Source organism: Gymnoscopelus braueri (assembly GCF_963280865.1).
Source record: "Gymnoscopelus braueri genome assembly, chromosome: 18".
NCBI classification, from domain to species: Eukaryota; Metazoa; Chordata; class Actinopteri; order Myctophiformes; family Myctophidae; genus Gymnoscopelus; species Gymnoscopelus braueri.
In genome coordinates this window covers 47466732-47481948 of record NC_137618.1, presented here as the reverse complement: position 1 = coordinate 47481948, position 15217 = coordinate 47466732, and the positions used below count along the sequence as shown (strand labels likewise).

The following is a 15217-nucleotide window of genomic DNA, read 5'->3' as shown; positions in this document are numbered from 1 at the left end:
GTATACGTACATGATTTGAACATGTATGCGACTATGCGGTACATCATTATCAGACTTAAATTTACCTTAAACTTCTTGCTTTTGTTTATGCCAAAAATGATTGGAAATACAGGTTTTGTATTAATCTGTAGCACTTTTAGAATCAATTGTCAAATGTTCAATCATGTTCTAATCATGTATACTTTACATTACTTAAGACTGTTTTCCAAATATTTTATCTTGTAACATTTTGGACCAAATAGTACATTTTACATCGAGGTTCCCACTCGTCCTGTTACCGTGTTAGCCAATGGTTCTCAAACTTTGTGTATTTGGCCGCAAACTCTCATCTGAAAATATTTTTACCTCACATGGACACCCAGGGGTCCATTGTTTTTTTTTGCAAGGAGCTGGCCCAATCTCATGACATCGCCCAGACGGCCATATTGTCAGTCGAATGTTTCTACTGCTTGTAGCTGAAACATTATATTATTATTACAATTATTTTTGATTTCTTGTCCACCTTTGGAGTTACACCCTGGCAAGGTAACTACACAACCCACATCTCTACCAAAGTGGTCTTGACCTTTAAGGCAGTGGTGCTAACAGAGAGATTATTCTGACACTAATAGACCCCTTAACAGACGACGTCACACTGATAAGAACCAGTATGCGTGCAACCAGTATGCGCGCAATGAAACCCATTCTATCAGGTCTCGCTAGGACGCGCGCCTCACTAGCCAACACACAAGAGTTGGGGTGTGCTGAAACCAGCGCACCGTTGGGAATTGATTGCGTGAAACAATCACCTGTGCGTCCAGTCTCAATGTTAGTAAACAAATAATTGGTCTATAGCATTGAACAATATCACTCTGGCAAACTCCACAGATCGAGATGATCTCCTGCTTAAATCATTCATTTGGCAACGTTTCCAGCAACCAGACTCTCTTCCTCAGGTCTGAGCATTATATTGTCGTTACTTATTAAGTGGTCCATGGAAATTAAGGAACGAAACATGCATCTTTTAAACTATGGCTTAACTTTATTTTCCATAAAATCGTATTGTAATTGTGGCAGTGCAATCAGAGAAAAACAAAACATCGGCAGTGCAATCAGAGAAAAACAAAACATTACAGCAGCAAAGGTATGAACTTCAAAGTAGTTGTATGCATTTTCATGGCAATGATCATGACATAATTTATCATGCCATGAGGACAAGAAATTGGCCTTCCCAGCCTTTCACTTCACATAAGTGAAAGGCTGGACAGTCATCTATAAGTGTGCCAGGAAATCAAGTGCCTTGGCCACATTTTCACTGATTATCTCCATGGTGATAGAGATATCTCTAGGCAGTGCCACACACTTTATGGCCGGGCTAATATGCTGCTTCACAGGTTCAGTATGTGTTCAGGTCCTATCAAGTGTGCACCTTTTAAAGCATTCTGCACTCCCATGCATACAGCTTTCCTGTGGTGCACATACAAGAAAGGTAAGCATGCAGAGGCTTAAAGTGGCCTACAATGATGCCCTGAGGATACTACTTAAAAGGTCCCTAGATGGCAGTGCCAGTCACCTGTTTGTGACGTGTGGAATCCACACGTGTGAGGCTCTCCTAAGGCACTCAATGTATGGATTCATGTCTTGCCTGGATGAGTCCCGGATATAGTCAATCCTGGGAAGAGCTGTCTCCAGTACTCGTCCAGGCTGCGTAAACACTGGAGAGTCAGCCTCTATTTATGATTTTGTGTGTGTGTTTTTTTTATTGTTTAATTTGTTGTGTGATGTTGATGATTTGGATTTACTCTATGTAATCTATCCTGTGTGTCTGGAATAAAGTTTGAGTTGAATTGAACTGTTTACCTTCAACAGTATCACACATCTAGTCACAACTACTGTATTTTAAAGGATTTTGTCAATTCAATTAGGAAAGAAAACTGATGTACTCCAAAAAAACAAACAAGTTTGTCAATCAATATATTTGAAAAAGTGAAAAATTTATTCATGTAAATACAGCCTATACTGCACAATATATTTGGTTGTAAAACACCATAATTCTCCCACAGTGTAGCCATACTGGCGTGCAATTTATCATTAAAAGTAAAAAAAAACAGGATGCTCACAGTATAAACAATTTAAAGGTGTGCACTAAAAAATAAGACTGACGTGTTTAACCCATTTAGACCTGAGGCCGATTCTAAAAATACCTTCTAAATCCTTTAAGTTTTCTGAAAACCCCAAATGGGGTTCCCGTCCTGAAAGGTATACTTTACAAATAGGGGTTCCCGCCCAAAATGTGTTAAATCCTTTTTACGAGGGGTTGATAAGAGAACAAAATGTTTCATCGCGTGGCCATATTTTTTTGTGCAAACCGTCAAATTGTACTCTGATTGTTTCCCAGTGTTCCTCACGATGTCTTGAATGTGATCAGATAGTCAGGATAAGCGCCTGCATCGCAAAACACCACGTAGACGAATGGATTCAGTGGGTTGTCCACTGCACAGTCATGCAGGCCTGCTCCCAGGTTACCGGGGTTGAGAGGTGATGGCTCCAACATGCCGCTGGTCCCTTTGCAGGGTTTCCCGACCAGGATTCGAGCATGGTAGATGTACTTAAAGCCGGTATTGGTATCAGGGTTGGAGTAGGCGTCTTGTAGTGAATACCAGGATTCTTTGGCAAAATATGTCCCGTTACCATACACAGTGGCTGAGAAAACAGAATGAAGAGGAAAATCATTAAGATGATGAAAATATGTATACATCTGTGTGTGTGTGTGTGTGTGTGTGTGTGTGTGTTGTGTGTGTGTGTCAGAAAGACTTCTTGTGAGCTAGTAATAAAGATAATAGAAATTCTCAGCACCAACTAGAAAACTAGCTGTCACAGCGACATCTTATGTGTGAAAGAAAATAAGTAAATATAAAATATTATTATAAGCCAGGGGGCTAATTTAGCATTTCTCTGGTTTTCTGGAGTTCATGTTAATGCACGTTTATGCCGTCAGGGCTGATCCACTGTACTGAAGTACACTCCTACCTACCATTTCTACCACAGAAGCTCCTGTTGAAGCCACTGGTGTTGATCTTTTTGCAGATGGCTGAGGTCGTGCCGTGGTAGAGGTTCATCTCATTCTTGTTGGTGGGGTACCTCTTATCCAGCAGCTGTTTCCTGACGGCGTACCGCTGCCACTGGTCTATATTCTGGATCCTCTGGATCTGTGGACATTGCCAGAGTGATATTGTACAATGGTATTAGTGTTAGAATAATCTCTCAAGACAGCAGAATCTGTCAGCACTACTACCTTTATTGTTGTTAGTAGGAATAAACATAGAAGCACCCGAATGGGTTCCCAGATTGGTGTCAGAATGACTATTGTGAATTATTTTATAATAGCGGGACTAAACAGACTGACACTGTGATTTTTAACCTGTATCGTAATGTTCTATTGTGAGACGGACATATGACATTCAGAAATAACACTTCACAATGCTGTCTTTGTATGTCTACCAAAGGGACTGTAATCGACACCAGCCTGCAGTGCATAAAATGACGCGTTATGATAGAAACAATACAATTCAGGGTGAAAATCTGCAAAAAGTTGCCCTGTGTTTAAGGCTTTATAACGACAATTTATGACAAAGTATACCCACGTACAAACCTAACTAAAGTATAAATTACCTTGACAACATGAATGGTCGGCTTGATACCAGCTTGTGCATTTTGGGATGTTTTAACGAATTCTGTCTCAACTTTCTTGTACTCTGCTGAGGTTGGAGCAACATCAACGATGTCCATGTCCTTGTTGCCCATCTGGGTCCAGGTTGGTGGAGACTGTATGACACCTGAGAGATAGGGACATCTTAGTACAATGAGAACATTCTGTCTCAGCTACATGTTATATACTGTATGAAAGGCACTACAATTAAAATTAACATTACATAAATATGAATTAAATATAGATAATGTATGTATGTTTAATAAATACAAATAAAACTTAGTAACAATTATAATTAACAATTAATTATTATTATAATTATTAACCCATTTTGGCCGGGAACACCTTTTCGTAACTATACCTTTCAGGACGGGAACCGTTCCTGTTGCTAGGTACAGTATATAGCAACATAATTTGTTTGTAATTTTTTAATAAATATTTGAAGTTTTTCAGAAAACTTAGGTCAGGATTTAGAAGGCGTTTTTAGAATCGACCTCAGGTCTAAATGGGTTAATATTACATTACATTACATTACAGTCATTTAGCAGACGCTTTTATCCAAAGCGACTTACAATAAGTGCATTCAACATAGGTAGGGAACGAAAACTACTAATCACCAGAAGTCTTAAGTGCATTTTCTGCAAAAACAAGCAACCAAGAGTATACCTAGCGCTAAGGTAAAAGTGCAATATATCAGCTACCTATTTCCTTAAACAGACTAGACAAAATAGCAAAGTCAAATGAGCAGGAGCTAAAACAAATAAGTGTATCGACTAAACAAGATCCAATAAAACAATACAACAATAAAACAAGCGTTCGTACAACTAGTTAACAAGTAGGGCAGGCAAAGGGTAATTAAATAACAATGTACCTGTATCAGAATCGGCCTTTGAGGTTCTCTTGACCCTTGTGATGGTTCCTGTAGCGTCGGTGCGCTGCATGCTCTTCAGATCCACGGTGTACGTTTGGCCCGAGTGGCTGTAGGTGATGCTGGGCCGCCTGTCGCACAGCGCATGTTCCAGGTCTAAGCTCACGCTCTGGTCCAGCGCTCCCCAGGCCTCGCCCACCGCCGCCTCCCAACACACCATCTCACGGAGCCTCTTCTCCTCCTCCTGCCTGCTCTCTCTCTCCTTGGCCTTTTGGAGGAACTCTCTGATCTGCAGGACGGCGGTCAGGACGTCGTCCCGCTTCCCCGAGACGGTGGCTTTGTCCGGGGCCGACACGAGCACGCTCACCTGGTCAGTGGTGGGAAAAGTACTCAAATGTTTTACTTAAGTAAAAGTGTCAATACTGCAATGTAGAAGTACTCCGTTGCGAGTAAAAGTCCGGAATAAAAATTTTGTAAAGTAAAAGTACAAAAGTAATGGTATCAAAATGTAGTTAAAGTACCAAAACTAAAAGTACTCATTATGCAGGATGTTCCATTTCAAGTTTTCGAATGTATCAAAATCTACAAAGTAACAAAAGTTTTCAAATAATTGTAGTGGAGTAAAAGTACAATATTTGGATCCGAGATGTAGTGGAGTAGAAATAAAAGTATTGGAAATTGGAAAAACTCAAGTAAAGTACAAATAACTCAAAATTGTATTTAGGTACAGTACTTAGTTACTTTACACCACTGCTCACCTGGCTCTTCTGGCTGAGATCCACGATGGCCTGCTTCTCGGACTCCAGCAGCAGGGGCAGCTGGCTGGAGGACAGGTCCTGACTGTGGCACTCCTCGGATATCAAGTCGTCCATGATCTTTTTGACTTGGGCCAGGCTGGTGGCAGAGCAGCCCATCACCTCCGCCTCCATGGTGGGGAAGGACACGGCTCTGCAGGCGCTGGACAGGCTCAATGTGTTCAGCTGGGTGGATGTGGAAGGGTTGGCCGTGGCTGGTTTTGACGTTGCGGGACGGTGGTGTACCTTTTTGGTCCCTGTGGGAATAGTTTAGTAGACAAATATGTGTTATAAATGCTGGATCGGCTATTTTTAAATAAACAAATGTAAGATTTGCTTAACTGCTCTACCAGATGAACCCTAGCGTCCCTGTTCTGGGGTGAACATTCGGCAAAAATAGCAGATCTGCAAGCTCCACTAGGTGTAACTGTACATAGAATAACAACTAGAAGTTAACCATGCTCTCTTGCTTGGTCTACCAGCCATTCACCTCTACAGCTGTAGAATGGCTGTTATTGGCGAAGAGATTTTGTTAACTCTAGTTAACAAAGTAGCAGTAGTGGTTAAGAGACACTCTACACCACACTGCTGCAATTATCCTCTATATTGTTCTAAAATGGTTTTGTCTCAACGTGAATCTTTGATCTGAACTGGCCTTTAGGCTTCATGCTTACCAGGTTTCTTGGGAGTCACCTTCTTGAATTTCTTCATGACCTCCTCAAAGTCCTGCATCATCTTGGCTTGGAATATCACTATGTGAACGGTTTTAAGAGTTGTTGTGGTTTTGGGGCTTTTTATGTGATCTTCAACTGCTGCCAACATTGCATTTCCAACCTGCAAGGCCCCGAGATTCCCAGCTCCTGTAGTAAAAAGAGCATAGTTGTTGTTTTTTTACTCAGAAATACCTTTTAACCATCCTTGCACACAGACTGGATCCTCTATATTTCGGTATTGTATTTGTATTTTTTATTATTTTGGCACAGAATATATTCTATTTGTATCTTTTAAGCGGAAATCCTAACATTTTTGTGAATAAAATGTTTTTTAAGAAATCTGTATGGTAGAACTTGCCAATAAAGTATTCAATCAATCAAAGCATATGATGCTATTGTTTCAATATAACCTGTACACACCTGCATATGATGCTAACATCCCAAATATCATGTATATACGGTATCTGCTTTGTGTGTGTGTGTGTGTGTGTGTGTGTGTGTGTGTGTGTGTGTGTGTGTGTGTGTGTGTGTGTGTGTGTGTGTGTGTGTGTGTGTGTGTGTGTGCGTGTACTGTATTTGTGTGTAATGTTAGCTGTCATAACATCATAGAGGCTGTACATGTATACAATGTACAGTTAGGTTCATACAGCTGTGGGATAAAGTAACACAGGTGTACCCTACCTGTACCGAGTGCTGGAAAGGAGACAGACTGAAGCTTGTGGTCTTCACACATCTGTAAGACTTTACGCATGGAGCTGGTGATTTCTGTGTCCTTGGTTTGTCCCACCATGTGAATGATGTGCTTGGTCAAGAGTTTGCCAGCTTTGGTGATGACAACACCATCGGCGGGTTGGGTTCCTTATGGGATCAGAGCAAACATACTCATGCATTAATAAACTCCTTGATATTAAGTTGACGGCCTGCAGGTAAAATAATTTAATAAAAAAGAAAGACCTGTCCATGTGTAGAATTTGACATTCCTATCACAAGAAAAATGTGGGTGGGTGGGGTGGAGTGTTTGGGGCCTATAAGGACTGAAGGAGGCGCTAGAGGGAAGGCCATGGGGGTCACCGTAATAAATAGGGTTTATCCTGCAAAGTGCCTGTTAGATTATAAGATATTTAAGAAATGTTGAGATATGTTGTTTAGGCAAAGATGGTGCACAGACGGACTGACAATAACTTTCTTAGAGCCTTGTCGTAACCAGTGGTGGACGAAGTACTCAACCCCAGTACTTGAGTAAAAGTACAGAATATGGTTATAAAAGGCTTTTGGGGGTGAAATTCATGGAATGGGTGCTATGAAACATTTGCCACTCACAGAAGATTGAATTTAACTTTAGTTTTTTGGAAAAAGTTACCTAGTATAACTTTAAGTATTCAAAAGTACATGCTTTTAAAAATACTTAAAGTACAAGTAAAAGTAAAAGTAGAAGTACATTTCTTAATCTTTATATCAATGAATTGCTGTAATGTTTTCACAATGAATTTATAGGACCTTGTAACTTGTTTCAGAGAGCTATCTCTCTCACTTCTGCAACAGATTGTGAGCCTGTAAGTCAGACATTTTCAGCATGCGAGGATGTCGTACGACATCGTACATCCAGCTTAACCACCCCAGAGCTGCCTTCCCCTTGGATCTGGTCCTATTTTAATAGCATTTCTCAGTAATATGGCGATGGATTAACTAAGGACCTGTGTCAGTGTCCTAACAATGGATTAACTAAGGACCTGTGTCAGTGTTCTAACAAAGCAATAGAAAAAAAAAAAAAACCTCGGAGGACAGGTCTCCGCCAGGTCAGGTACGTTATTGTGGCCTCCTGGTGGCGCTATAATAGGCCAATGTGAAAAGGGTGCCATTTATTCTTAGGCCTTTCACGGCAGAAGGACACTGCATTCATGATTTGAGGCATTTTGTTCCAAAAATGTGTTTTGCTAAATTAGACCTGCTGGCGGCGCTATAACAGGCCATTGTGAGAAGAGTGGCATTTCTTCCTCAGCCAAGTGAGAATGAAATTTCACGGAAATCGCAAGCTGCGTTCATAATTTGAGGCATTTTGTTCAAAACGGACCAATCCTGCAAACTTTGGAAGCCAACCTTAGCCAATGAGGATGGAATATGGGAAATTGGACAGATCCGTGTTGATCACATGACTATAGAGATACTGGCCCTCATTTATCAACGGAGCGTATAAACCGGCTTATATTTTTCCATATATTCGGCTGTACATCAACGTCGAAGTCACATTTATCAACGAATCCTATACAGGCGATCCTAGCGTACATTGGGTCGCAGCCTTGATAAATGTCACGGCTGAAACCGAGCGTCATTTAAATAACACGCCCTTAAATATTCACAAAACGCCCGACTTCATGACATGAAGAACCAGAATACGACCCAAAAAGGCATGAAAAGCCAATAAGAAAGAGTTCCCCCCGCTCGCCTCGCCACACACGCACACGCCTCTCTCTCTCTCTCTCACACACACACACACACACACACACACGCACACACACACACACACACACACGCCCGCCCAACTTTGTCTTTCATGTTATCCGTAGCGTAGCGGTACAATCTTTGTTGTCACATAGGTAGGCTTGTAGTCTACATGAATGACATATCATGATACCAATCACATCGCCATGAATGGAATACGTTTGTATACCCATTTATTTAACCCATACCGAGCAGTGCGTGTTCGAAGTTACACTAAATAAAGCAGTCATGAGACTCGGGCGGAATGCAGTGATCCCGTGCCGCCACGTTAATATTGGAGCGTCGGGTTTATATCCTTAACCCAGCCAGGTTTTGTAGCCTACCTAACTCTCTATGACATAACTCCATAACATAGGACAAGCTACTGTAAGTTTGTACACCTCACTGTCCATGAAAAGATGGTCGGGAGTCCCGAAAATGCGCTCGCAGAAGCGCTCGTATATTTTTAAAATAGCAGATCTACAAGCTCACAACGCGTTGCGATGCGACCCGTTGTGAGCTTGCCAGATCTGCAAGCTTAACCGAATGACTGTTAAAGCAGTTTGTTTAAATTACTTTATAAAATGTTATATTTTCACAGGGATTATTTATTAGTGTAGATATACATTTAGGAGTGGATTATGTGTCCAGATGCCTGTCAGACAGTCAGACAATGCTGCTCCGCAGGTCTACAATGGAATAAACGGGCGCAGCCAAAGTCAACAACTGGTCTCTACCAGACGTGAGATCTCAGCGTACGGTAGGATGAATCCAACGTCAGGATATATTGATAAATGCCGAAAGTTGCGGTGATCTCGCCGTACGCCCATTATTTGGTCTGCACCGCGTTGATAAATGAGGGCCACTGTGTACCGATTTGCATGACGTATGGATAAAATATGTAGGAGTAATATAAAACTTTTTTTTTTGCACAAACCGGCCTCCTAGTGGCACTATAACAGGCCCATGTGAAAAATGTGAAAGTGTTGAATAATCAAAACATTTTCAGATGAGGGTCCTTAGCACGAAAAACGTTGAGAACTACTGATTTAAAGTGCATTTGTAGAATCTGACTCAGGTCTTACTGAGTTAAACTATGTTTTTTCCACAACAGAAATCATATTGCGACGAATCCTGGGATGTGAAACATCTTACCTAGAGTGTTGCATTCATCAACCACGCTCTGTCCAGCAGCTTTCAGAATGGCTCCGGAAACACCTGCACAAAGAAACATAGAACGTTACAAAGTTACTTGCATCTTCACAAACATTTCCCCACTGATCTCTGGCATACAGTACATCACCCTCAATGAGAATGGTAGATGTTGATTTCTCATCACAAAAGCTTATCTGCCCAACATGCTGTATTTTAATTTTGTTTGTTTATATCCACAAAATAAATAGAAAGATTGTACTCAGCAGACTGCACACTCTGATGAAAAAATACTATAAATGTGTCTTTCCTGTGTTTTTTTTGCTGTGCTCAACATTTTAACTTTGCAGAAGTCTAGTTAGTTCTTCTATCTTGTGTGCATGTAGTCTCCTATTAGGGAGACAAGTCGTATAGCCTTACAGTATATGGTACCCCAAAAAAAGTGCTGTGTGTGAGATAACAGCTACCCTGTCTCTGAATGATTGGTTACAATCGTAACCAGCCAATTTACAGAGACACTGAGGCACTTTGAGTGTCAAGATATGCAATGCTAGCAAACATTAAACTAGATCAAGATTTGTGTATTCATATTTATGGATTCATCTCACCAGCTGTCACTACAAACATTAGAAGAGTGCAGTGGAAATCCCACGACAATCCCAACGCCAATGACTGCAACGTTATGCATATAAATCTGTGCCACGTGCCTTTTTTTGCAAACTACTAAAAGTATTCAATCAATCAAAATGCAGATTTTCCACCTCAGATATGAGTGATTATGTGATTTTGACCTTTTCAATCCAAAAGTTAATCATATCTCCAGGGCAGCCTACTAATCATTCCCACCACGGTTCATGAAAATCCACAAATCCATTCTCAGTTTTGACCTTGACCTTTTTTACCCAATTTCTCATCAAAATCCACCCATGGATTGGACAAATATGGAACACGGAGAAAACATAACCCCCGTCCAACTTCATTGGCAGAGCTAATTAAGTAAAGGGAAACTTGACCAATTGTCTTCCTAAATCCCATTGTGAGGGGATCAATAATAGCAAATTGTATCTCAAACGGATTTAAGTTGAAAATCTGAAAAGTTATAATTTTTTAATTAAGGCTTAAAGCTGTAAAGAGTAAACCTAACGAGTAGCATATTTCTTAGAACACTGTATGATATAATTTGTATTTGAATCCATCATTTGTGACTATGATCAAATGACTTCATATGTAAAATAAATAATAAAACCATAGTGATATGATATGACGGCACTGTCTCCTGGCCTCACCATAAAGATGTATTAACTGTACCTGAGCTGAGATTGAGGGAGGTGTTTGTGCTGCTGACAACAGCGTCCGTCTTCTCCTTAGTGATGTCATCACTAAACACCTTGACCTTCACTGGTCCCACCATGGCTTCTATGTTGGTGGCTGGGATTGAAGCCTGGCTGCTGGTGTCATCTTCTTCTTCTTCTTCTTCTTCTTCTTCTTCTGACGTAGTGCAGCAGCTACCACCACCATCATCATCTTCATCATCCATTGTCTGTTGCTGATCGTGTGGGAAAGTCACATGTCACTACTCAGTTTCTCAACCACCTAAACCCTCTATACTTAGTAAACTAATACTTAACCCATTAACTCTCTCAGTGCCACACAACGAGATATCCAGAGTTTTTTCTGAATGCACTCAGTGCCAGAATGAAAAATCCAGAGTTTTTTTTAAAAATAAATACAAATTATTATTTTTTTGGAAAAAAATGTTCAGAACCCAAGATATAATTATCTGAAGATTTGCAGCTCCATCCACTCCTTGTTTAACTTATAGCTGAAAAAGGCTGTATCTCGCTGCCTAAGCACTTTCTTTTTATTTTGAAAAAAAGAAAAGAAATTGCTGGCACAGTATGTACACATATTTTTATTTCATTGGCACTGAGAGAGTTAAGACCGGGAACGCATCTGTGTCATTTTAAGATTTCTTTGGCTATTAAAAAATTGCAGATATACAAGCTCATTTTATGAGCTTGTAGATCTGCTATTTTTCTTTTAATCGTGAAATGTTGTGCTAATATTTGATTATTATTTTTGTTACTCAAATCTTTGCTTCAATACAAAATATTTTGAAATGGGGGTCCGCGGCCAAATATATAATTTTGGGGGTCCTTGACATGAAAAAAGTTTTAGAACCACTGATATAGTAGCCTCGGAAACCCAGGCTTTTTTTTTTGTTACAAAAGAAAAAAAGCCTGGGGGAGCGATGCAGGAACGATGGTCTTGGACCTTGTTATCTCCTAACCAATCAGAGTGCAGAGGGGCGTCGCTCTAAATTTGGTGACGTCAGCGTGCTCCGTGCACAGGCCGAGGGGGGGAGGGGAGGGGAGGCGGGGACATAGATTGGTGAAGCAATAGGAAGCCACGCACAAATCCAGCCGGCTGTGTTTGGGTCCGCCCTTCAAGACCATGGATTGAGCTCGTAGCCTCAGGCTACTGATATAGAAACATAAGTTTTTTTCAAAAACCTGTAGGATTTAGAAGTCATTTGTAGAATCCCCAGAAGCAAAGATTTGAGTTAAAAATGCTTTAAAATTATATATTTATATTGAAAGATTTGCACAAATGTTCATAATTTTTTTTTAAATAGCAGATCTACAAGCTCATAGCGCGGCACTCTGTGAGCTATGAGCTTGTAGATCTGCTATTTTTGAATCGCCAAATAAATCAAAAAATTACTTTCCCGGCCTAAATGGGTTAATTGACCAGGGTTCACTCTGTACTTGGTCTGCTCTGTCTTCAATCTACACCAAATCTCTCTACTGAAGATAACCGATCTACAAGCTCACCACGGGTCATGTTGCGACGCCTTGTGAGCTTGTACATCCGCTATGTTTGGCAAATATTGCGCCCAGATAATAGGGATGCTATGGTTAAAGGATACTTTATATCCATAGCACCAATCATACTGTACGTATACCTAATTGATTTTAGGTGACTCGAATTATATTATTAGTAGTGGTATCATAATAATAACAATACTTATTATTTAGTAAATAACAACAGTTTAGTTGTGTTGTATACACTGCTCACTACTGGGTGTGCTTTTGTTGCACAAATTCAAAAGTTCTCATATTTCCTGCATTTGTTGTAAGCCCCCTTGGACTGTTCTTTTTTGGGGGGGGGGCTATTATGCCTTATAGGCAGTGGTGTAAAGTAACTAAGTACATTTACTCAAGTACTTAAGTACAGTTTTGAGATACTTTTAATTTACTGGAGTATTTCCAATTGTCACTTTTTTTTTTACATTTACATTTACTACTTCTACTCAACTATATCTCAGAGGCAAATATTGTACTTTTACTCGACTACATGTATTTGAAAACTTTAGCTACTAGTTACTTTGCAGATATAAGTTATTACATTATAAAACATACATTAACTACTTTAGCCCTATATTATACCTACGCTATTTGAAAATAGGCAATCTACAAGCTCACAGCGCGCCGCATCGCGACGTGTTGTAAGCTTGTAGATCCTCTATTTTCAAACATTTTAGAATTTGGGTACTTTAAGTACATTTTGATACCAATACTTTTGTACTTTTACTCTACTTTTTCCCACCACTGCAGGTGTGTGAACTTACACTCTGGTTTGACTTCCACTGGATGAAGCCCTGCAGAAAGGCCTGGAGGATGGTGTCCTGTTGGATGACTATGTAGATGAGCTTCAGGACAGTGGAGGCAGTAGAGGACAGATGTTCTTTGATGCCCTGCAGGATGGCCTCAACGCAAACCAAGCCTGACACGCCTCCGGCGCCTGCAGTTAACAAGGAGAGGGAAGAGTACACCGAATGTATGATGATTCAAAATGTCTCTTTTTTTTTTTAAGAAAGCTTGATGTTCAATTGATGACATTGTCAACATTTTTACCCACTGAAAATGTCATTCATACTTCAAAACTAATGTGGTTCTGTACGTTTAGTTTCACATTTAATGTCCACTTACATTTTACTTTTTGCTCTAAGAATCAAAGCAAATCAATAACATTTCAACTCCATTTCTGATTTCATTTAACTGTTGTTGTTAACTACAATAAACATGCCAAGTGCTATTATAGTTATTTATAAATGGGATAGCTAAAATCACACAATCTGATTAAGAATGGAGGAGAAACTCCAGGGGGAAAAAAATCCATGTAGAGATGAGTTTCTTGTGGAAATTATTTGGGGAATTCAGTTATCAAAAACTGTTTTTATAAAAGCAATGACTGTATATTGTGAATATAGGTTGTTTGGTATTTTTTCAAACCCCTAGGGTTGTTTAGGCATTTCTCTAAGAACAGTGATATTCATTACCAGGGATGATTTGGTATTTCTCTACGACTAGTAATCTTCCCAGCGGGAATATGGGGAGACAAAGAGCCCCATGTGTCCTGGGCTGTGGTATAATAACAATATACCAAGGCCTGTAGTAAGTTATTGCTTAAAAAGGGATAGTTCACCCCAAAAATTCTATCGATTAGTCACGCCATGGAGACTTAAATTCATGGATTTTTTTGTTGTTGTCGCTAAGCCAATAATTTGATGACCAGCAGCGGTTCCGGTAGGAGACACAAAGAGTCTCCTTTGTGTATCCTACCGGAACCGCTGCCTACCGGTCCGCTGGTCATCAAATTATTGGCTTAGGAATGAGACAAAAACGATAAAATATATAGAAGAAACGTATTTTTTTCGGTGAACTATCCCTTTAAATACTGCTGCCTACCAGTTCCCACAGCAGGGAAGGACAGCGTGGTGATGGCGTTCTCTTCGCAGCGTTCCAGCACCTTGAGGACGCGTGCGGTGGTGTCCGCTGCGTTGTGCGGCCCCACCATGTGCAGGATGAAGTCACACTGCAACGCTCCGCCACTCGTCACCCCAACCTGGTCACCTTTCAGGGGCCCTTCAGACACAACGAGGGGGCAGCGACCAAATCACATTGCATTTTAAACATCAAAGTCAGAATCAAACCCACTTCATGCAGTCATTAAAAACCATGTATATTCAAAACTCACGAATGTTTTGGCATTCTTGTTCAACTGATGGCCCAGCTGCTTTGAAAATGGCTCCACTGACACCTAAAATGAGTTTAAAAAAATGAGAACTGTGTTAGATCTGCATATGAGCTACAAGTTGTTTAGTATAGTCTACTCTGTACACAAGAGGGCAGTGTACCAACCTCCTTTCGAATTGATATCAGCATTGGTAGTATTCACGATGCCTTTGACACAGTCCTGAGTGATGTCACCTTTCCTCACTTCAACCCTGACACTGTGGATCTTAACTACAGCGGAAGGAAAATAGATAAATAATTATATAATGGCGATCTGTCTGCCTTTCTTGAAAATGCGATACAACACAAAAATAATTCAAACCTTGATTTTGAGGTAGATCAGACTTGGTGTTTGTTGATGCAGCTGATGCCTATTAAAGACATCACATCATGTACAGATTGCATTAAATACAGAAACGAATGAGGAAAGTCACAAATTCTTCAGT

General features: G+C 40.3%; 1 protein-coding gene across 5 annotated transcripts in view; it reads right to left on the bottom strand.

Annotated features, from left to right (window-relative positions):
* Positions 1 to 2042: 2042 nt before the first annotated feature.
* The window catches only part of parp14rs3 (poly(ADP-ribose) polymerase family member 14-related sequence 3), a 25245-nt gene continuing 12070 nt past the window's right edge, over positions 2043 to 15217 (bottom strand). For 2 of the 5 annotated variants that reach the window (XM_080412620.1, XM_080412622.1), the window contains exons 13-26: positions 15094 to 15142; positions 14898 to 15002; positions 14734 to 14796; positions 14445 to 14621; positions 13325 to 13497; positions 11002 to 11239; positions 9697 to 9759; positions 6745 to 6921; positions 6025 to 6210; positions 5315 to 5607; positions 4560 to 4923; positions 3652 to 3815; positions 3014 to 3188; positions 2111 to 2682 (exon numbers count right to left, since the gene is read on the bottom strand). In XM_080412620.1, the coding sequence (XP_080268746.1) occupies positions 2384 to 2682; positions 3014 to 3188; positions 3652 to 3815; positions 4560 to 4923; positions 5315 to 5607; positions 6025 to 6210; positions 6745 to 6921; positions 9697 to 9759; positions 11002 to 11239; positions 13325 to 13497; positions 14445 to 14621; positions 14734 to 14796; positions 14898 to 15002; positions 15094 to 15142 (2526 nt within the window). In that variant the 3' untranslated portion in view covers positions 2111 to 2383. Of the gene's footprint in view, positions 2683 to 3013; positions 3189 to 3651; positions 3816 to 4559; positions 4924 to 5314; positions 5608 to 6024; positions 6211 to 6744; positions 6922 to 9696; positions 9760 to 11001; positions 11240 to 13324; positions 13498 to 14444; positions 14622 to 14733; positions 14797 to 14897; positions 15003 to 15093; positions 15143 to 15217 lie in introns of all 5 variants that reach the window. The other 3 variants (XR_013932016.1, XM_080412623.1, XM_080412621.1) reach the window with 3 other exon arrangements.